Source organism: Schistocerca cancellata, chromosome 9 (genome assembly GCF_023864275.1).
Source record: "Schistocerca cancellata isolate TAMUIC-IGC-003103 chromosome 9, iqSchCanc2.1, whole genome shotgun sequence".
Taxonomy (NCBI): Eukaryota; Metazoa; Arthropoda; class Insecta; order Orthoptera; family Acrididae; genus Schistocerca; species Schistocerca cancellata.
This window is the reverse complement of record NC_064634.1, coordinates 248,931,033-248,955,661: the sequence shown is the minus strand read 5'-3', so window position 1 is coordinate 248,955,661 and position 24,629 is coordinate 248,931,033. Positions and strand designations below refer to the sequence as shown.

General features: G+C 36.7%; 1 protein-coding gene across 1 annotated transcript; it reads right to left on the bottom strand.

Annotated features, from left to right (window-relative positions):
* Positions 1 to 11,973: 11,973 nt before the first annotated feature.
* LOC126101317 (piggyBac transposable element-derived protein 3-like) lies at positions 11,974 to 13,092 on the bottom strand. Its single transcript, XM_049911991.1, has one exon. The coding sequence runs from the start codon at positions 13,090 to 13,092 to the stop codon at positions 11,974 to 11,976; it is 1,119 nt and encodes a 372-aa protein (XP_049767948.1).
* Positions 13,093 to 24,629: the final 11,537 nt, after the last annotated feature.

The window sequence follows — 24,629 nt, the reverse complement described above, 5'->3', positions numbered from 1 at the left end:
ACTTACCTTAGGGGGAAAAAAGGGCGGGTATACACTCGCACTCACACACATATCCATCCACACATATACAGACACAAGCAGACATATTGGTCTTTAAATATGTCTGCTTGTGTCTGTATATGTGTGGATGGATATGTGTGTGAGTGCGAGTGTATACCCGTCCTTTTTTCCCCCTAAGGTAAGTCTTTCTGCTCCCGGGACTGGAATGACTCCTTACCCTCTCCCTTAAAACCCACATCCTTTTGTCTTTCCCTCTCCTTCCCTCTTTCCTGATGAGGCAACAGTTTGTTGCGAAAGCTTGAAAATTTTGTGTGTATGTTTGTGTTCGTTTGTGTGTCTGTCGACCTGCCAGCACTTTCATTTGGTAAGTCACATCATCTTTGTTTTTAGGTATATTTTTCCTTCGTGGAATGTTTCCTTCTATTATACATATATATATATATATAGACACACACACACACACACACACACACTCCGGTGCCTAATTGGAAGTGTCATGGCACAAACTCATTCTGATAGACTGGAAATGTCAACAGTGTGCTTGACGTCAAAGCTTTTCTTAATCCCTTATATTATGCTTGACACTCTCTTGCTTACTCAAATTTCTTGCATTTTTCCAGCAGTTTTGTGGCCATGCAACTTCTGCAAACCCCTTTACAAATGTATAAATTATAGAGTGCAGAAATCAGTCGTCTTTTTTTTCAGGTTTTATTATGCAAATCCAGATTTCATCTAGTGCCTAGCCATTACAAATGCTAAAAGTACAAGAATTGCATGATCAAGTGATACAATAAACAATTACAACTCATGCCATAACATCTATGGCTTATATATTGGATTATATACCACTATTTTCTAATCTCGATGCATGTTAATTCCCTGTTGTTTGGGTGTCATTCAAAGTTCTTTGAATACTACTGTACTGTATAAAGAAGGTAGGCTGTGCGGATAACACATCGATTGGTTGTATCGCACCCTCTATATGAACTACGTACATAACATTTAAAGGAAAGTAAAAAAAAATTCAAATATGCACGAGAATTACATAAAATGAAACATAAATAAAATTCTTTACATTGCTGTCTGACTTATTTCACATTTGGCAGTAAACAGAAAATACAAGAAAATTTCCAGGTTCACTCCTTATGAGTAAGTTGCTTTATTCTTTAAACACATCTGTAACATCAGATGGGTAAAACCTTTTTTAAAAATTTATTTATAAGACACAAGGAGGCATTATTAGGATTGATCTGATTTAAATGTTTTTATCTTTGTATTATTTTTTCTCTTTATTTAAATGTCATGACAGGTATGTTGTTCCTCTTATTTACTGAATAGTTCATAGATAGCGCCAAATGTCAGCCAGATGGATGGTTGGTGTGACTTGGTCTTCTGTTACAGATATAGAGAGTACTAGACTCTGTGTCACTTCAAACAGATTTTACCTATAAATACAATAAAACCAATACACTGAATTGCTGTTATTAATTATTTACATTTACAAATTTTCTATAATAAGTGGTCAATCTCAGAAATGATTGAACTCCTTATCTGTCTTAGGAACAGGAAAATTCTGTACTTCTTAAACCTTGGATCCATCTTCACACGTTCTCTATTAATTATATGCTCCAAGTAAAATCAATATTCTGCAACACAAAACGACACTTCTCGGAGCTTAACATAAGTTGTGTGGTGTGTACCATTTTAGATACTTCTTTTAACCAATGTGTATGCTCCCTCACTAATATAGCAGTCATCAGTTTGTAGATGGTTTGGAACACAACAAAGCTTAACTAGGTGTGGTCCTGTTGGACATGATATGCTGTTGCCTTCTTCTGACCTTTGAACTGACTTACCCAGCTAGTTACAGGGGGACTATAGTTTAATGTGGATTCTGAACCATGGTGAGACTCAGCATTTCTGACATCAACAAACATTGTCAGAGATGAAAGAAGTGGTAAGTGACAGATAATTATTGTAGGATTGTTTGGGGATTGAACCCGAGACCTTTCGAGTTGTAGTCTGGCATTTAACCATTGAGCCACATCCCTTTAAAAACAATTATATTATCAAGTTACACCATAAATTGCTGAGGTTTGACCCACTTAGTACTCTATCCCACAAGTGCTGAATCGTTGGACATGCATCCAAATGGCTTCCTCCAGTAATGAAAATGACCACAAGAGATGGAGAATTCTGTCTTTGGTGGCTTTCCTGAAACTACTGACTCCTTAAGCCAACAGTATAGAGCACTGTCCCAAGTTATCAATGGTCTCTGAGATTTTGGGTATTGGATATGCATCTGTTATCATTTTATTATTAAGTTGTCAATAGTCACAACAGAATCCATATTTTTTTGAACCCTCTGCTGGCTTTTTGGGCATGGCCATGATGGCAGAATCCCCTTCGAATAGTTGGTGGTAAATGAAATTGGTCATAAATTTCGAGGTATGCAATATGGTTTTTGATATACTTCTGCTTATTTGCCTGTTAAAATTTGATGTTATGTTAAATCTGATGATGCATTATGTGTATCACTAGCAATGGGCCTTGGGGATAAAATAAGTCCTTGGACTCTAATAACAATTTTTCCATCTCCCCTTTTTCTGTTCACTTCAGATGCTCTACCTTCTAACCTAAAACTCCAGTTCCAACAGTCCCTTTGTTAGCTTTACCTTGTTGATGCCAAAAGTGGCTAAAATCATGGACACTGCTTTCCTGCTGTCTCTTTCTTGTATGTGTACAATGCTTCTTCTCACAAAACAAAGTGATGAGTCCAATACATTGTTCTCTCTAGTGGCTCTATTTTACACAACATATCAACAGGCAACTCTGATTCTACAATCATCCAAAGCATGTTCACAATACCTTCTGGCACAATATCTGTGAATGAAGCCTTCATATTTTTGTTTGCAGTTTATCTGGTTTGCCCCTTAAGGTAGATGAGCCTAGCAACACAATTTCCCATAGCTGGAATGATGTCCTACTAAGTTCCATCTTACTTTGCTAAAGTCAATTTTGGCATGATGTTCTGAGAGAAAGTCTAACCCTAGAATCATACAGTTATTATCACTTAGATGAGGTACTACTTCCACACATTGCTTAAACTATTCTACCGCAAATTGGAAATATAATATCATTGAACCTAATGACTTCACATCACTGTCTCCCACCCCACGCAGCTAATAGAACAATTGGTTCAACTGCTTCTGAACCTGGAGGTCCAGGTTCACCAATGACACAAGCACCCCTGTATCCAGCAATAACTATTACTACACATTATGCCTCTGAACACATATCTGCAGCATCAAAATTTAACAGGACTGCCACTCAGTGGATCTTACATTCTCTTTTGCATTTACCACCTGTCTACTTCACCTGTTGCCTTTTTTTCCATTGCTTCTACAGTCTCACCAAATTTACCCCATTGTGACAGCTGACATTGCCTCTGGACATGCTCCGACTGTCCACATCTGTATCATCTTACATTAGTGGAAAACATCCCTTGCTTATCACAAACCCCAATGACTATGTCAATCTCTTCAAACTCCACAAGCAACCTGACAGGCCTTTTGGGGTACCTGTCAGAATCCAGGCCCCTCAAAAAGGCATATAGTGCCCTAGTGCTTGATGCTTGACAGTGTAGAAACCACCCAGCCTGTTTTCTGCAGAAGCTCTGTCTTTCCACTGCATCATCAGGACTGCTATGCTTGGCCTGGCTCACCTCATAACAGTTAAAGAGCCCTGTTGCTGTAACAGATGTCCAATGCTTGAAAACATGCCAGCTGCTTGTGGCTTCTCCAGTTACTGTGGCTGAGCTGCCATTTTCCACAGTAATGTGAAAAAAATAATGACAGCACTGTAGGTGTAGGGGAGTATGCTGGCTAGGGCTATAGTCAAACATTCTCTACATAGAGATAAGTCAGGACAGCATGTGAAAAATGTGATCTTATGTTATCTTGTTGGAAGATAATGCCACAGAGGACTCAGATAGTACACACCTACCGGCCTTAATATGCCAGAAAAAAAGGGTGATGTCTGAACAGATCATGGGGTGCCACTCCTGTGTTCAGTGTTGTTGTTGGGAACATCACTGTTGGCACACTTTTCTCTGCTGCCGTGTAAAGGGAAGCTGCAACAATGGTTGCTGTAGTGTGCCATGGTGCTCCAGACATTGTTATTGCACCTGTAAGGATACTTTTCTTGATGCAAACAAGCCCATTCCTTGTTCAGGATACATAATGCTGCTGTGTAAACCCACATGTCTGAGCAACTAATATGTATGCCCTCTCAGTTACTAGTTATGGATGGGAGGGAGGTCGTTTATTTTTTTATTTATTTATTTTATTTGGTATGCTTATTCCATAGATCCGTACATGCGAGTGATTCGCCTGGATGTGGAACGTGTCAATACAATTGTACAAATACAATTAATGCTACAGAATAGTAATATAATACAATGATATAGATATTAATAAGTATCACTTTTTCTCATTTACAAGCTGTCATTTAACTAGTATAGCGATTCTCAATATAACATTACAACTACAACATTAACACTATAACATTAACATAATATTGTATCGTGCATCTAATAACTAAGAGACTAAATACATCTATTATTAAGGGAGGGCATTACTTCTGGAAAAGAATTCATCTAACGAGTACAGTGGATGGTCAAGCAGGTATTTTTTTAACATACCTTTGAACAGTGTTTCATTTTCTCTTGTACATTTAATATGATTAGGCAATGCATTAAAAGTCTTTATAGCAGCATACTTTACTCCCTTCTGTACAAGTGTTAAATTTTTTAGTTCAACATGTAGATCATCTTTACCTCTAGTATTGTAGTTATGGTATGAACAATTTGTTTCATACTGAGCATGGTCTTCACTAACTACATTCATCAGAGAGTATATGTACTGACATGTTGTGGTCAGAATACCTAACTGTGTAAAAAGTTTTCTGCATGAGGTTCGTGGAGGAACCCCACATATGATTCTGACTGCTCTCTTCTGAGCAGTTAAGATTTTTTTTGAGGCTGGTGAATTACCCCAGAATATTATGCTGTAACTCATTAATGAGTGAAAGTACCCAAAGGAAGCTGATTTTAAAATGTTGATGTCCCCAAAATGAGTAATGATTCTTAGAGCAAAAGTTGCTGATGAAAGCCTTTTTAGAGTAACGGACACATGGTGTTCCCAGTTGAGCCTACTGTCAATGTGAACCCCCAGGAATTTAGTGGCTTTCACCTGTTCTAGTTCCTGGTTGTCATGAGCAATTACTATATTTTCTAGAGTTTTATTTTTTGTGTGGAACTGTACAAAATTAGTTTTTTTAATATTAACTGAAAGAGAATTAGTTGAAAACCAAGCTGTAACTTCTCTGAGTATATCATTAACATCAGTCTCCAGATCAGCAGTAGACTTACCATCTACGACAATGCTTGTATCATCAGCAAACATTGTGAATTCACAATTTTTACTAATGGACAGAGGTAAATCATAAACATATATTAAAAACAGCAAGGTTCCAAGGACAGATCCATGGGGAACTCCATGCTGAATTTTGCCCCATTCAGAATCCACTAGATTAGAAGATCCTTTCTTGCAGCCATTTAGAACCACCTTTTGTTTCCTGTCTTCAAGATATGATTTTAGCCAGTTACCTATAGACCCTTTGATTCTGTAATGATAGGCCTTCTCCAAGAGTATCTTGTGGTTTACACAATCAAAGGCCTTGGAAATATCACAGAAGACACCAACTGGTGAATATATGGCACGCTCTGTGGAAACCCCTTTCTGAAAACCAAACTGTCTGTGGTTAATAATATTAAGTTTTCAAGATGTGCCACAATCCTGTAATACACTGCCTTTTCAAGAACCTTTGAAAATGTTGCTAAGAGAGAGACAGGACGATAATTTTTGACATCTGTTGCATCGCCAGACTTGAAAAGAAGTCTCACAATGGCATATTTCATTCTCTCTGGAACAACTCCCTCATGAAGAGACGTGTTGCAAATGTGAGCAAGTACTACACTTACATCATTACTGCAGGCTTTCAACAGTTTACTAGAGATGTTATCTATACCTGAAGATCCTTTACTTTTCAATGGGTGAATTATTTTTTTTATTTCATTAACTGTTTTGGGTGTTACATTTATATCATTAAAAGATTGTGGGAGGTTAAGTTTCAGAATATCTGCAGCTTCCCTTAGGTCACCACTGCAACCTATTTGAGGGGTGACACTTAGAAATTGGTTGTTAAATGTGTCTGCTATCTGTTTACTATCAGTTATTTCCAAATTGTTAATTTTTAGGACAGCAGTTTTTTCATTGTCAGATGGTGCAGTACCTGTTCCCCTCTTTATTACATTCCAAATCGTTCGGATTTTATTATTTGAACAGTTAATTTCAGATTGTATGCACATACTTTTAGATTTTTTAATGACTTTAGTTAAGATTTTGCAGTATGTCCTATAATATTTCATCTGGAGGGGATTATTGGATTGTCTGGATATTATATACAGTTCTCTTTTTCTCTGGCATGATATTTTTATGCCCTTGGTGAGCCATGGTTTTTTGCTTGATTGCCTGTTCTGTAGTCTACAGACCTTTTTTGGAAAGACATTTTCAAATATACCTGATAATTCATCAGTAAATAAATTATATTTTGTATTAACATCATTTGCAAGATAAACATAGCTCCAGTCAGTCTCCCGAATGCATAATTTGATTTTTTGGATATTTTCCTCATTCATGTTTCTAATGGTTTTCCACTGTGCACTAGCTTTGTTCTGATTTGTATTAAAGTTGTCAATTGTGAGCATTTGCCCATCATGATCAGAGAGACCATTTATGACTTTTTCAACTTTGATGTGATTAGTTTTACTCATATCTACAAAGATATTATCTATTAGAGTGCTGGAAGTGGCAGTAGTTCTTGTGGGAAAACTGATAGTGGAGACAAGGTTGTAGGTATGCATTAAATTTGCAAACTCTGTCTTAGAAGATGAGCTTTCTAGGAAATCTATATTAAAATCTCCAGTCACTATAATGTCCCTATTTTTTCTTGTGAGATACAATAGCGCAGAATCTGATTGTTTCATGAATACTTTAAAATTACCAGATGGAGCCCTGTATACTGCTACGATTACGTTTCTTGTTAGCTTCTACTATTTCTGTGACACATGCCTCAAAGTCTTTCTCTACACAATATTTCTCTACATCTATTGTATTAAAGGACAGGCTGTTTTTCACATAAATAGCTGCCCCACCTTTGCACATATGCTTTCTACAAAATGAGGTAGCTAAAACATAGTTTGGTATATTGAGCATTTCGATGCCAAAAGTGACATGGTGTTCTGTCAGACAGAGAATATGAGCACAATTTGCGCCTGTTGGTTCATCAATATTTACTATAAATTGGTCTAACTTACAGAGCAGGCTTTGAATATTTTGGTGAAAAATTTTGAGCTTATTTTTAATTACATGATTGGTTGTGGTGCTACCACTGTTGGGACTGAGTTTTATTTCTTTTGACATACCAGTATCACAGGAACAGTTTTCTGCAGGGAAGAGGGAGCTATTACTGGTAACACCCACATTTGTTGTTATTAACTACATTACTTACATTCTGATTGGAACCTTCCCCCTTCTGCCCCAGTACCATAAAAAATCCCCATTTGCAGCTGAGGACTTTCTTTATCTCAGGCACATCCTATGTGGAGCAGCTGCAGTCACTATTGTGCTCCTTTTTGCCATAGAGGGTGGATCTCCTGTTGGTGAGGTTTCTACACTGTCAGCTTGTACACTTGATCCTGTGAGGGTTAGTGTTGTTGTTTCTGCTATTGTTGACTGTTCTTCCATCTTAAATGCAGCTGCTTCACAAGTTGGCAGCGGACTAACGTTTCCCACTTGAGTTGTAACTGCTGGTGCTGTCTTGCTTTTGTATAAAAGACCTGTTTGTGTTGATTCACATACAGATGCTCCTGCATATGAAGTCTTCCCTTGAGCTGTTCCATTAGGATTGAAGGAGTATTTTGATGACACTGTCTGTATTTCTTCCAATGGTACAGTTTCAATGGGCGCAGGTGCTTTTAGAATGATTGGGAGTGGGATTGAGATCGTGCAAGACAATGAGTATGGTCCTATTGAACCCATTGATTTGTAGCATCGATAGGTCATATTGACCATGAACAACATAATCTTTGACTTTAGATTGCTCATCCGAACCGCCATGTTAATTTATTCAGTCTGCATTTGTATCTCACGTCATGTATATATGTCCAACTACTGAAAATATATATACTTATGTGCAGATATTTGTGGGACACTTTCTCCAGTATACCTCTATACATGACAGCTGTGACTTCCCAACTAATGTGAGGAGCAATATCATTAAATGATAAATCACAGTCTCAACAGACAACGATCCTGCTGTGATGAATTCTAACACATCCTGATAGATGTTCTTACATGTGGTATAATACGACCTTTTTACAAATAACCATCATTCAAATGCAATTTCTGAATGAGTAACTCATGGCATAATCTTTCATTATGTACAGAATGTATATGGCCTTATGCCTATTTACATTGTGCAGTTGTGCTTAAATGCTAATCATTTGCAAAACCAAGGATTTAGTAAGGCTTCATACGAATTTGACAACTGTTGCATGCCGTCTTCACAGTGTTGCAACTTTAATGATCATTAGTGTATAAAAGTTCAGATTGGGTCAGGACAGGGAGGGAAAGCGGGTGTGTCCTTACTTCCTTAAAAAATTTAGAGAAACAATGGAAAGCAAGAACTAAATCTGGATGGCCAGTCAGAAACTTGGACCATAGTCCTCCCAGATACAAATAACTACAGCTATTCTTATTTACCTTTGAGTATATCACATTTTGTGCCACTCCTGAAACAGTTGTAAAATGTGTTAGCTACTTATAAGAGATTTTTTGTTTTTATTTTAACACAATGCTCTGTTTTCACCAATTTCTTTTTTACATAGTGAGAGCAAAGATTGATACATAAGCACCTGTCAATGTCGCTCGAACTGCACACTGTGAAGAGTACGGTATGGAGAGTACTGGTGGATCACCGACTACACTCCTACCAATGCTTTATTAGACTGGCGGGTGTTGGGTTGGGTTTTTTGTGGGAGGAGACCAAACAGCGAGGTCATTGGTCTCATTGGATTAGGGAAGGATGGAAAGGAAGTTGGCCATGCCCTTTCAAAGGAACCATCCCGGAATTTGCCTGGAGCAATTTTGGGAATCATGGGAAACCTAAATCAGGATGGCCAGACACAGGATTGAACTGTTGTCCTCCCAAATGTGAGTTTAGTGTGCTAGTCACTGCCCCACCTCACTCGGTAGCAGGTCTCACTTTGAACAGTTGCTATGTGCTTAAGGTGTTCCTATATGACGTAAAGTGTTTATGCCAATATAAAAATAAATAACTACTTCCATTGAAACTACTTGGCTTAGAATACTCTGCCAAATGTATAACTTTGGCTACAAAGATTTGGGACACCCAGTACATTAATCCTACTGTTCTGTTCACTTTTACTATACAAATGTGCTGTTCAGGTTGATATGACCCAACATAAAAAAATTCTGAAAAAACTTCAACTCACACATATTTTTCTCAACATTGTTGTTATGTTACAGTATGTTGTTAATGAACATATAAAAAATAATAATAGCAATAATAATAATGATAATAATAATACACAGAACTTCAGTAATGAAAATTTGTTATTTTAATATTCGTACTGGGTGTATTAGGAACAACAGACATTTTCACCAAAAAGTCATTCTCAACAACCATCTGTATATCTGCACATATCACTTTCTTTTCTTCTTACTGCAGTTTGGCCACAATTAGGTGATGTATGTTTTGCACACATGTTTATTATACTTTCCACACAATATGTTTGTTTTATTATAATTGCTTGAAGGACAGAACTTACAGCATGCACGTTTAGTAGAGTTTCTTGTTGTTACTGATTTAGTCACAACTGCAACTCCTGCAAGGTCTTGGGTGCTCCTGACATTCTCAGAGAATCATCTGTTCTTGGAAAATGCCCTGTAACCAGTGACTTTCCAAGTTCCTCCAAAATTATTCTCCTTCTAGTCAATTTTCTTGCATTCCTGTTATGGTCAATCGAAGTCCACAAGATACATGTATTATAAGCAGCAACATCAAGCATATTGTAGAAAACTATCATTGGCCATCTACTGGTTTTTCATTTGCATGTATATGTATCTGTTAGCTGATTGAGTGGATCTATAGCCCCTTTGGTTGAATTATAATCGAAATTCATTTTGGGCTTCTTATCAGCCCTGTTACTTATTTCTTCACCATGGTGAGGAGTGCTGATTAGTACAACATCCTTATTTCTCTTAGGAATATAACTTAACATGATAGTGTCATTTATGAAGTATAATGAAGAGCTATGCCATTCTACATCCCGTTTTTAGGAACAGAGGTCTGTAGACTACTTTGAATTGACTGTGGTCTGTCATCAATGTCACCAGAACACTCACTTTCAGATGCATTGCTGTCATTATCTTTGAACTCAGAAAGTGATCCTTTGTCTGTTGAGCTGTTTACTAACTCTTCCAACTCAGCATCAGTCAGTGATGCAATTGGCACAATGTCACAATTCTGACTTATTACGAACCACAGAGAACACAAACTAAGCAGAAACAATGGATGATTCGAACACTTGAAAAGTGTAATAACAAGTCCATTGTTGTAAATGTGGCACTTTTGTTGACTTGTTGAATGTTAAGAGTAAGTATGAACAATGAAAGTCATTACTACTATAAAATATGAGACAATCAGAAAGTATTTGACTTTACAGTCACATTAATATCAGGTCACACTAACCTGAATGTTACATATGTAACTCTTAAGGTTTATGACCAGATAACTTAAAATATTTTAACCCTTTCCAGCCCAACTTTTATTTACTTGTGGGAAAAAATATTTGTTCGCATATTTCCCTACATAATGATTGGAATAATACATATTTATAAGAAATTTTGTTATTTTTTTGTTATTTTGGGATGACTCCATATGGCATCACTGGGCAGGATTTGTTTCCTTCAGTCAGGTGGTTGGGATATCACAGTGCTTGGTAATGGAACTTGAATGAATATTTTAATTACACAATTTGATGCAGTTTATTAAAGAAAAATTAGTTAATACAATGATGCAACTTGCATTTCAGGACAATTTTATGTTTTTTTACAGCATGATTGTTACTTTACATGAAAATTTAAGAAACAGTTCCTGTCTTTGGTAAAGTGAAGAGGTTTATTACATTTGATGCATTTCGTTCGAGAATATGCTGTAATGCACAATTTACATCTCTGTTTGTTTTCTACATGTTGTGGCTAGTGTCCAATGTTGTCATACCTTACATCATCAACTGGGCTGGGAACCAATGGGGCTCATTTCTTCACAACTGTAATCGATGGACTGTCATCTGATGGCCGTCCTCGTCTTTTTACCAAAATGTCTCCTGCTTTTAGTAGTCTGTGAGCTACATCAGACTGAAAAATCAACAGAGACATGTGTTTGGTAATTCCTCTTTGTCTGTAATGTCGGCGGTATAGGAGCCACGCATTCACAACACACATATCAAGGAGGTGGAATACGATCCTGAGATAAAATCTTTTCACACCAATATTACTCCTATACAAAGCAACCACCATGTCATGCAGATCAACTTCTCCCATCGAATGGTTATATTCTCTAACAATGTCTGGCCTTGGAACATCAATATATTTTCATTCTCCCACTGACCAACGTTTCACTGGTTCTACTGGACTTACTCCTTTGTATGATGATGCAAGAACGACAGACTTGTTATCATATCACTTCAGTGCTATGATGTTCCTTTCTGTTTCAGTTCGATAATCGTATGAGCGTTGCCCTGCTTTTTCAGCTCACTGTCTGCTTTTAGATTGCAGCCTTGAAGTCTTTGGGTCTAACAGTTCCAACAGTCAAAATGCCATAGTTTTTCAGGGCAGAAATAAGATTGTAAGAGGTGAACCAATTGTCTGTAAACACTTTAAAATTTTTATATTTTGGCAGTCCTTCCAGAAGCCTTATCACAATATCACCACTTATACCAAGACCAGTATCATTATGTACAGTTCCTTTCCCTCGGTATATTTCAAAATCGTACACAATTCCACTAGAACCAGCTCGGGCAAAAACTTTTATACCCCACTTGTGTGGTTTGCTTTTTACATACTGTTTCAGGGATGAATGACCTTTGAAAGGAATGATTAATTCATCCACTGAATGATATTCCTCAGGTTCAATAACTGAAAAACCTTGTTTGATTTTGTCAACAAATCGTCTCACCTTGAACAGCTTGTCATAATCAGGGCCCTCTCTTTGTTTCATTTTAGTGTTGTCATTCACATGTAAATAATTTCTTAGCTTATCAAACCTATTTCTAGGCATTGAGTCAGCTATTGGAGAAAATCTTGTAGCTTCTGCCCAGTACATTCTGTAACTAGGCATTTTCACAACACCTGCTAGGATGTTTATCCCTATATACTTTTCTATTTCACGAACATTTGTATCTAAAGATGCACCTGTTTTCTGTATGCAGTATAGATTAGATTGCTCGACTAGGTTCTGGATAATGTCATCACTACACATTGTTCTAAAATACTGCAAAGGTGTGAGTTCATCTCCTGGAGGGTCAGAAAAAACTGCATTACATGATGTGTCCACTTCTTCAATGTCATTCATTCTCCACCGAAGATCCCAATGTGTATCACACTGAATTTTCTGAGCTGAATGACTTAGTGCAAGTTTTGGCTCAGCAAGTAATCTTGAAACTAAGGGAACATCATCTTCATCATTGTCTTGAGGGTCCAGAATTTCAACCATATCAAGGTCCATTCCTTGAAGAAACTGTATATCCACTGTAGTAGGGTCCTGATGCCGAGCATTTTCAGTCTCTTCCTCCACATCAGACACATCAAGGCCCAAATCAGATAAATCACCTTTGAGAAGCAGCAATATTTCTTCTTCTGATAATGATTTATGATTGCGAATCATCTGGTAAACAAACCAGGAATTTTTTACTAAAGCGGCAAAAAAACTGGTAAATTATATCAATAAAAATTTTAACATACTAATATTAGTTAGTATAATAAAGCTTCAAAAGAAACTTGAAAATATTAGAGTTACACATTATGGTAAACTTTAGTTGAAGTTATTGCATGTACTACATTTTGTAACATAACAAATGCCCAATGATGCCAAATGGAATCACATGTTTGTGACTTCCAAGCAGAAAATTACCATAACTAGCATTATTTTCAAAGTGTTTACTAGTTAATTTACACTTTCAACCATAATTTATTACTGCAACTTTTATATTAGTTTGCTTCCTTTACCTTGATATACTATTTTGGAAGTCCAGCTGGGTGCACTGTACCGTAGACACCATGCAACAATACTTTTGTCAAGGCACTGTAGCCTGGTGCTCTCTGTTTTAGCGAATTCACGGTAGCCAACCTAAGAACAATGAACTTTAGAAAGCCCTGCACACTTGTTTATAATCTTTGGACAAATAGTTTGGCCTTGGGAAAAAGTTAAATATGATGATGCCATATGGCATCACTGGGCTGGAAAGGGACTTTTATAACCACATACTGTCCTTGCATTTTCAGACAAAGTCACCAAATTTCATAAAGTTCTTTTGATATTGAAATAATAAGAAATGAAATTTATAACCATTTCACATCATATAAACTCAAACATAACAGCAGGATTAATCACTTGAGGGACAATATTGTTTTTAATCTCAAGCTCTTTGCAGATGACTATTTAATCTACTAAACTTGCATTAAGAAATGAATTTATGTATGATGATACTACCATTTCATAACCAATTTTTGACCCAGTACACTCACAATTACACACATTTTGAAAAACATTTTCAGGGTGCGAGCAGGACTTGTGCACTAAGAATTCCATACAAACTTAATTATGTATGTAGATAGTTCATCCCTCAACAATCTCGATCATTTTTGTCTTTTATCAGCGTTGATACTGGCAAGATATCAGTCCCAGAGATCTCAAGTGTTTCAAGAATGTTTTAATTCCAGTAACATAAACTCATACAGGAGGCAGGCACCCATTGTTACAATAATCAGCAGCTTTGCATTCCAGCTGACTGGATCACAATGGCAAAAGTCAAAAATTAGGCAAGGAATGGCTTTATTGCTCATACGATGCGTTATGGAATTTATCCATCATAAGAAATCCAGGAGCAATTACTGCACGTAGATATGGCTCAGACTATCTACATGACATAATCACTCCTCGACATCTGATTATGGATAAATTCCACATGATGTCATATAAACAATAAAGTCATTCATTATCTAACATTTGACTTTTACCACTGCAATCCAGTCAGCTTGAATGGAAAACTACTGACTGTTTCAATTTAAAGTTTGACATTGGATAATAAGTAATGAAAGGAATTTTTGTGTGTGATATGATTACAAATTAACAGTTTTTGGATTTTTTTCCTTTACTTGAATTGTGAGACCTCACTTTTTGCCAAATTTCATGATTCTAGTAACCTGTAAGTTTTGATGAGTGAATTTTTGAGGATCAAAATGTGTGACCTAAATGGTCATAGGTTTTGGTTTCACTGATTTAGAAGCTTACATTTATTACACCATCAAGGGCCTATAGACATTGGTATGTGACATTAATTTCAACCTGGTATGTCTACCCGTTTCTGAGAAAAAGTGGTCTTAATATCTTAACATACAGATGACAGATAAGCAGTTACATACGAAATCACAAAAAAATTCTATGATATAATTACAAATTTACAATTTTCAGATCTTTTTTTCCTTTTGTTGTACTGTGAACACTTCCTTTTTGCCAAATTTCATGATTGTAGGGCAGCTGGTAGTACCCTATAGGTTTCAAAGTGAGAGTGTGTATCAAAAAAATGTGACATAAATGGCCATATTGATTTAGCTTTTCCTTTTTACCCCATAGGCTTTCATGTTTGATGTGAATTTCAACTTGATATGTTAACTCATTAATCAGAAAAAGGGATCATAACAGACAGATGAACAGACAGTCAGATAAGAAATGACAAAAAAATTTTTGGTCTGATATTATTATAGATTTACAGTTTTTGGATTTTTTTCCTTTTGTTGTGCTGTGAAACCTTCCTTTCTCCCAAATTCTAGGCTAACTGGAAGTACGCTAATGGTTTCGATGAGTGAGTTTGCTACTATTAAAATATTTGGCACAGATGGTGGTATCTTTTGATTGCACTGATTAAGAAGCTTCAGTTTTCTTATATTGCCAAGGGACCATAGACTTCACAATCAGTATCTGACATAAATTTCAACTTGATACATCTCTCCATTCCTGAGAAAAAGGGTTTTTAACAACCAGACAGATGCACTATGTGATCAAAAGTACCCAATCACCTGGCTGAAAATGACTTACAAATTCGTGGTGACCTCCATCGTAATGCTGGAATTCAATATAGTGTTGGCCCACTCTTAGCCCTGATGACAGCTTCCACTCTCACAGGCATATGTTCAAACAGGTGCTGGAAGGTTTCTTGGGGAATGGCAGCCCATTCTTCATGGAGTGCTGCACTGAGGAGAGGTACTGGTGTCGGTCGGTGAGGCCTGGCACGAAGTCAGTGTTCCAAAACACCCCAAAGGTGCTCTATAGGATTCAGGTCAGGGCTCTGTACGGGCAAGTCCATTACAGGTATGTTATTTTAGTGTAACCACTCCACCACAAGCTGTGCATTATGAACAGGTGCTTGATCGTGTTGAAAGATGCAATCGCCATTCCCAAATTGCTTTTCAACAGTGGGAAGCAAGAAGGTGCTTAAAATATCAATGTAGGCCTGCAAGCCCCCTCCAAGAAAAACGCAACCACAACTTAACACCACCGCCTCCGAATTTTACTGTTGGCACTACACACGCTGCCAGATGATGTTCACCAGGATTTCGCCGTACTCATCGGATCGCCACATTATATACCATGATTTGTCACTCCACACAATATTTTTCCACTGTTCAATCATTCAATGTTTATACTCCTTACACCAAGCGAGGTGTTATTTGGCATTTACCAGCTATGAGCAGCCGCTAGACCATGAAATCCAAGTTTTTTCACCTCCCGCCTAACTGTCATAGTACTTGCAGTTGGCGGTCTCTTTCAGCCAACAGATGAGGTCAGCCTGTACACTTTTGTGCTTTAAGTGCCCCTTCATGTTTCCACTTCACTATCACATCAGAAACAGTGGACCTAGAGACGTTTAGGAGTGTGGAAATCTCACACACAGATGTATGTCACAAGTGACACCCTGTCACCTGACCACATTTGAAGTTCGTGAGTTCCGTAGAGTGCCCCATTCTGCTCTCTCACGATGTTTAATGACTACTGAGATCACTGATATGGAGTACCTGGCAGTAGGTGGCAGCACAGTGCACCTAATATGAAAAATGTCTGTTTTTGGGGGTGTCCGGATACTTTTGATCACGTAGTGTAGATGGACAACAAACCCAAAAAATAATGCTCCCAGTATTGAAATGCAAGTAAGACTATTTTAAATGAACAAGGCAAGAGGTCATTTAGAAATGCCTACTACATGTTACAATAAATACACTGTTAACAGAAGTAATCAATTTTTGAAAACATGATCTAATAGGATGGATGAAAAATTTACTCACCAAGCAGCAGCAGGAGAACACACATATGAAAGGTATTACATATGCAATCTTTCGTAGCCAGTGCCTCCTTCTCCTGACAGAAGGGTTGAAGGGGAAGGAAGAGGAGTTAGGGTTGCCATATCTAGCACGATAACTCATAGGGACACTCTACAATGACAGTGTAGAAATGAAGTAAGAATTTATTTAGTATAATTTCTTTTTGTTTAGAACACAATTACATGGAACTTGTTGTGGCAGAAGTAGTTGGTACACCATACTTTTCAGAAGATTTCATCATTTTCTGGAAGTCTTCTTTCCCTTTCACATATTTATAAAACTCAGTGCAATTCAGCTTTTACGAGGGTGAGTCAAATTTAAACCTTACATTTGTAATAACAAATGAAAATTTCGCACCATTATCCTGTAAGTTGGTAAGTGTGCTACAAACAGTGAGCAGAATGGCCTGTAGATGGCAGCATAGTGCAGATGCACTCATACTGTCACAGTATCAGTATAAAGATGGCCCCCCCACTTGCGACTTGCACCAGGGAGGAACAGCGTTATGTTATTCAGTTTTTGCGTGGTGCAGGTGTGAAACCTATTGAAATTCACTGACGAATGAAGGTTCAGTATGGGGATGCATGTTTGTCACTGCAGCAAGTCTACAAATGTAGTACGAAGTTTGAAAATTGTGTGACTTCTTCAGTGGAAGATGCCCCTTGTTCAGGTCAAGCACAACAATTTGTGACTCCACAGAACATTGCAGCAGTTGAAACCATAGTGAAAGAAAACCGCCAAGTGACACTGAATGACATTGCAGCATGTTTACAGATTAGTCATGGGTCAGCACACCACATTGTGCATGATGTGCTCCAGTTTCACAAAGTGTCTGCAAGATGGGTGCCACGTCAGCTGACTCCTGAAATGAGAGAACAATGTGTTGATGCTTGTGAAGAACTTCTTTGGCGCTTTGAATGAGAAGGTGATGGCTTCCTTGTAAAAATCGTTACTGGGGATGAAACCTGGGTTCACTTCCACCAACCAGAAATGAAGAGAGCAAGCAAGGAATGGTGCCATTCCTCATCACCAAAACCAAAGAAGTTTCAAACAGAACCATCAGCAGTAAAGGTTATGCTGACTCTCTTTTGGGACAAAAAAGGCATCATTTTGGAGCATTACATGCCTAGAGGGACCACTGTCACCAGTGCATCATACACAGATCTCCTAAAAAAATCATCTGCGGCCTGCAATCAAATCAAAGCGATGTGGATTGCTGTCAGCAGATGTCCTTTTGCAACATGTCAATGTAAGGCCCCACACTGCCCGTACAACAGTTGCAACAATCACAGATCTGCATTTTGAGTGTCTTCCTAAACCACCATACTCAGCAGACCTTGCCCCAAGTGATTTCCATATGTTTGGGCCACTCAAAGAGGCAATGGGAGGAAGAAAGTTCCATTCTGATGAAGAGGTACACCACGCGGTGCATGAGTGGTTGTGTGGACTACCAAAAGAATTTTTTTCTATAGGAATTTATGCACTTTGTAAGTGCTGGAAGACTTGTATTGAGTGTGGGGGAGATTATGTTGAAAATTGATACACAATAAATAAGTGATGCAAAATAAATAATATTTAAAAAATATTTAAGGTTTTCATTTGACTCACCCTCCTAGTTACACTGGCCCTGTAAGATTGATTCCACAGTCCCTGGCAGCAGTTAATTTCATTCATCAGCTCACTGGGCAGGCATAAGCGAAAATACTCTTTCCACAGGGCATCATATGTGGGAATAGAAAATATATACTCGCGTATATGCTGTTGGGATTTACATTCAGGATTTTTGAATTACTTAAGAAAGTGAACCCACGTTTCTTCCACGAAGTGTTTAGACTTCCATTCTTGTGATTCACACTCAGTTTCTAAAAAGATACATGTTTTTCTGAAAACAATTGTCACCTGAAATCTTCACACCAATTTTAGTCAGGTATATAATAGTGTTTTCCATCATCACCAGATCTAGGGTTTCAGACAGGAGCATCCAATCAAGTACTTGATATTTATAAAAGAAATAGGCCATTTCCCCCTAAGTAATTAAATGCTATGGTACAGAAGCCATTGTCTCTTCCTCAAATTTTGAAATTAAATTATTTCTTGGTTAGGGTTATCATTCTTTAATTTGTTCAAATTCATCACCTGCAGATTTAATGGTATCCCTGACAAAATTATTAAATATAGTACCGATAATGTTGTCTCTCAACATGTGGACATAATCAGTGACTCCTTTGAAACTGGTGTGTTTGCAAGTAAACTTAAGCAGTCAACAGTAATACCAGTTTATAAAAATGGTGACAAAGTTGACATTAAAAATTTCAGACCTCTATCATTATTATCTGTATTTTCGAAAATAATTGAAAGAATAACGTATGACAGATTGATAGACTTCCAAAACAAAAACAAAATTCTTGTAAATGCACAGAATGGTTTCAGAAAAGGCAAATCTACACAAACAGCTCTTTTCAGTTTCCTAAAACTTGTTTACAAAGCTATTGAGGACAAGGAACTGATCAGTGGGTTGTTTTTGGACCTTTAAAAACCATTTGTTCTTATAAATCATAATCTACTGCTCTTAAAACTGTATAATCAAGGCGTACGTGGTATTTCCTACGAGTGGTTCAAGTCATATTTAATTGAAAGGAAACGAAGAGTACAAATTACTCAGGATGGAAATGTGTAACATTCTGAATATAAAAAAAGTTAATTATGGGGTGCACCATGGCTTGGTATTGGGATCATTGTTATTCTTGATTTTTATTAATGACCTACCTCAACAGTTTTCAATAGCTGATACCATATTATTTGCTGATGATTCCAGCTTCATTATGAGATGCAGCAAAAAGTCGACAAAACAGCAGTAGTGGCAGAAAAATGGTTTAAAGATAACTTTCTAGTTGTTAATGACAAGAAAACTGTATGGATGAACTTCAACCATACAAGGAACAAAAATAGGACCAATGTAAAATTCACATTATCAAATAGCCAAATTCAGCAAATAAATCACATAAAAGTTTTAGGATTATGGGTGGATGAGTATCTAAGATGGGAAAAACACGTAGAAATGCTTAACAAAAAATTAAGCAAGCACTGTTACATATTAAGAGTGCTTTAAGATTTCAGCAATACTGAAACAGTGTTAAGTGCTTATTACGCATACATGCATAGTCTACTGAAGTATGGAATAGTGTTCTGGGGAAATACCTATTCTGCAAAGGAGTCTTTAAGCTTCAAAAGAGAGCTTTAAGATTAATAAGTGATGTTGCTTACAGAGCACCATGAAGACTTATCTTTAAGGAATTAAAATTCATGACTTTACCATCTATATTTATATTTGAAAGCATATGCTTCATTAAAAATCATCTAGTTTCACCTTTGAATAGTGAGATCCACCATTATCAAACAAGGAACAGGGATGACTATCAAAGAGATGTGCACAGAAAATCAATATATCAGGACAGTGCTGATTACAAACCAAAAATTCTGTACAGTGCATTGCCAGATAGCATACAAAAAATACCAAACAGTAATACATTAAAAAAAGAACTAAAAAAAGAACAGCATTTACGAATACCGGGTATTTTGCTCAAATCTGTAGATCTACTTCAAAACTCTCTAAACAAAAATTCATAATTATCAACCAAACCTAGATAAAACCAAACTTCTTTCATCCATGTATCTATGTAATTATGCACCTAGCTTTTGTGCTGTATGTTACTACACCTAGTTAACTTAAGTACTGGTATTTAATAGTTTTAATAAAATCAACCAAGGTGTTTTGCAACCTTTTCTTCTATCTGTATGTGCGTAAGCAGAATAATGTTTTTGTTATAAAGATGTGTTGATACCAATGACAAGATTTTGTTCATGATGTAAATACGTAATATTTTATACTGTTCTATACTGTGACAAGTGCAACATCACAAATGTGATAATATGGGCACTAAATAAATAAATGAATAAATAAATAAAATCTTAGCTTACAGATCAATAAATGTGGCAGTTTTCCTTTCATTTAGACTTCTTTGAGTGTCGATTAATATATTTCTTCTTTCAATTATCAATACTTTATTCTTCTCGACGCGTTTTATATTTTTCTCAAACAGAGGGTAGTTTGGCTCTAGAAACATGAAGGAAATTTCACTTATCAGACTACTAAAATTATATGAAAGTATTTTAGGTGACCTGTCATCATAAATAATTGTTTTTAATGTAATCCAAGGCTTAAGAACTCTCTCAAATATGGGCATTAATGACAGCTATCTTGTTTTTGAGTAAGACAAGAATCTGATATTGACATCAACATATAATTTATTTATTTATTTTATTATTATTATTATTCACGTTTGGGCCCTACTGGACCACGCGAAGTACAATCACGGGGCATTCAGTTATTTTCTTTTAGACTTTCTCTCTGCCCAAATTGTTTTCATTCTCTCGGAATGAGCTCTTTTCCTTTCATCAGACCATGTGGTTCCAGTTTTCTTTGGTTTTTCAGCTTGACCAACTACCCAGTCATGAATTTTTTGCCTAAATAATTTTCTGTCTTGAATTTCATCTTGTTTTATATCTGCCTCTTTCATGTCCTCTTTTATAGCAGCAATCCATTTTATTGTCTCAAATTTAGCTTTACTTCAATTTTCGTAGAATTCCACTACTTGTTTAGTTAATCTGGTAGCATCCATTCTTTTAATATGCCCATAAAATTATAATCTGCGTTTTTTCATATCCGAATATATGCTGGTGTACTGTTGAATTTCACTATTTGCTCTTAGCCTGTATGTTCCTTCTTCAGTATATTTTGGACCTAGAATTTTTCTGATTACTTTTCTTTCTCTTTTTTGGATTTCTTGAATGTCCTTTTTTCTGTTTAAAATTAGCGTTTCAGCCCCATAAAGGCACTCTGGTTTTATGACCGTGTTGTAATGTGTCAATTTAGAGTACCTCGAGAGACATTTTTTGTTGTAGATGTCTTTTGTAAGTCTAAAAGCTGTCTCCATCTTTTGACAACGAATTTCATTTCCAATTTTTTCTAGACCAGTCTCTGAGATTGTTTCACCTAAATATTTGAATTGCGAAACTCTTTTGATTTTTCCATACTTAGTTTCCAAAAGTTTGGGTGCCAGTTTGTTGCTAGTCATATACTGTGTTTTTTCAAATGAGATTTGGAGATCTACTCTTTCTGCTGTTTCTTTAAGAATTTCTATTTGTTTCTGAGCAATTTGGATGTCCTGCGTTAGAATAACCAAGTCGTCTGCAAAGGCCAAACAGTCTATTCGAATATTTGTTCGTCCTAATTTCACTGGTTGGTCAATTTTGAACTCCAATTTTCGTTCACGCCACTCTTGTATTACTTTTTCTAGAACGCAGTTAAATAGCAACGGAGAGAGTCCATCACCTTGCCTCACGCCTGTTTTTATTTCAAATGGTTCTGAAATTTCTCCTCTGAACTTTACTTTTGATTTTGTACCAGTTAGCGTGTCTCTGATAATTGCCGTGGTTTTAGGATCCAGGCCTTGTTCTTTCACAATTTGGAAAAGAGATTCACGATCCACTGAGTCATAAGCCTTTCTAAAATCTACAAAGGTACAAACTAGCTTTTTATTGTAAATTTTTTGATGTCTGAGAATTAGTTTGAGGACTAAAATCTGTTCTGGGCAAGATCTATTTGGCCTGAAACCTGCTTGATATTCACCAATTTTCCATTCAAGTTGTTGTTGTGCTCGGTTCAGAAGACATTGAGAGAGGATTTTGTATGTGACTGGAAGAAGAGAAATTCCTCTGTAATTATTAACATCAGTTTTGTCTCCCTTCTTATGAAGTGGGTGAATCAAGGCGGTTTTCCATTCATCAGGAATTTTTTCAGTTTGCCAAATGTTTTGCACGATTGAAGTAATTTCTTTAACGGTTTTTGGACCAGCTGCCTTTAAAAGTTCTGCAACAATTCCATCTTCACCAGATGCTTTGTTGTTTTTCAACCTATGAATTTCTTTAATGATTTCCTCTTCATTTGGTGCAAGTGAAACTGGATTGCATTGTTGGGGAATTTTTGGTGGAAATCTTTCTGTGGGCTCGGGGCAATTTAGAAGATTCTTAAAATATTTAGAAAGTTCTTTGCAATTTTCTTGGTTGTTAAGAGCCAACTGTCCATTTTCCTTCTTGAAGCAAAGATTCTGGGGTTGGTACCCCTTTATTTTGGTTTTAAAAGTTTTATAAAAATTTCTGGTATTGTATTTCTGAAAATCTTCTTCAATTTCTAAGAGTTGACTATTCTCATATTGTCTTTTTGTTTGTCTAATTAGTTTTGAAGTGTCTTTTCTAGTTGTCAGGAATGTATCATATGTGTCTTCTGTCTTGTTGCTATTCCATGCTTTAAATGTCTCTTGTCTGGCTTTGATTGCATGATCACAGTTTTCATTCCACCAAGCATGTTTCTTGTGTTTTCGTAAAGGAATTTGATCTTCAGCTGTTTTGATAATCTTGTGTTTGAGTTGTTCCCAATTTTGTGCACTTGTTTTGTCAAATTCGTCTGCTAATAATGATGGTTGGATTTTACTGGTGTCAAATTTGGGGATTAATGGTGTCCTTTTGTTGAAATTTTGGGGTTTTAGCTTTAGTTTCACACGGGTTAAGTAATGGTCTGAGTCAATATTGGCGCCTTTACGAACTTGAACATTTAAAATTTCTTTGTGACATGGATACGAGATTGCAATATGGTCAATTTGGAATTCACCTATGTCCTTGTTAGGTGATCGCCATGTCTTTTGTTTTGAAGGTTTTTTCTTAAAATGACTTGACATAATTTTGAGATTGAAATTTCTGCAAAATTCTACCAGCCTCTTTCCATTTTGATTGGTCCATTTATGTGCAGGGAATTCACCGACCGTTTTTCTAAATTTTCTCTCTTTCCCTAACTGTGCATTAAAATCACCCATTAAAATCTTTACATAATTTTGAGGAATTTTGGAGACTGTATTCTCTAACACTTCCCATGACTTATTTACTTTTTCTGGATTTGTTTTATTCTCCTGGTTGATAGGCATGTGTGCGTTAATTAAACAGTACATTTTATTTGCACATTTCATGGAAATTGTCATTATTCTGTTGTTTACTGGATTTACTTCGATTACGGAGCCAAGAATGTCTTGCGAAATTGCGAATGCAACACCCAGATGCAGAGTGTTTTTAAGAATTCTTTTGTCTGTTTTACTTTTAAACAATCGGTAGTTTCCAAAATCCATGGTATTCTCATCAGGCAACCTTGTTTCTTGCAGGGCTAAAATTTTGATATTTTGTTCTTTTAGTGTGTCTCCTAATTTATAGAGTTTTCCTGGTGTCAAGAGAGAGTTAATATTGATAGTTCCAAAAAATGTTTCGACCTTGGGCATGAGTCGGTCAAAAGACTTCGATTTCCTCTGGTTTGGGATATAGCGTTTCAGCCTAGTCTCCCCAGAATCCGATAGACTAGTTGCGCCACTGATGGCGGAGGATTTGTTACCACCTGGGGTAATTTTGTAATTACTAAAACGCTCCATAATAGTACTTAGAATCAAAGGGTTGAGCTCAGAAAAGCTCAGTGGTTAAGACTGGAGTGGTTAGTTCCAGAATTTGTATTACGGCCGCACCTCTGGTGATCAGACGCCGACCACAGTGCCGCTTGTTACAAGTCAGACGCAAGGTGGATTTATTGTATTTATTTTATTTATTTATTTATCTCTTGTTGTGACAGTATCACAGGATATGGAACGTGTTAATTTTACAAGCTTTTGGCCAGAATTTATGGTAATACATAAAACAAAACAAAAACAGTAAACAGTAACTTAGGTCCCACTA

Bases quoted from the DNA above. Each gene is read 5' to 3' on its own strand.
- LOC126101317 (XM_049911991.1), bottom strand. From the start codon at position 13,092: ATGATTCGCAATCATAAATCATTATCAGAAGAAGAAATATTGCTGCTT.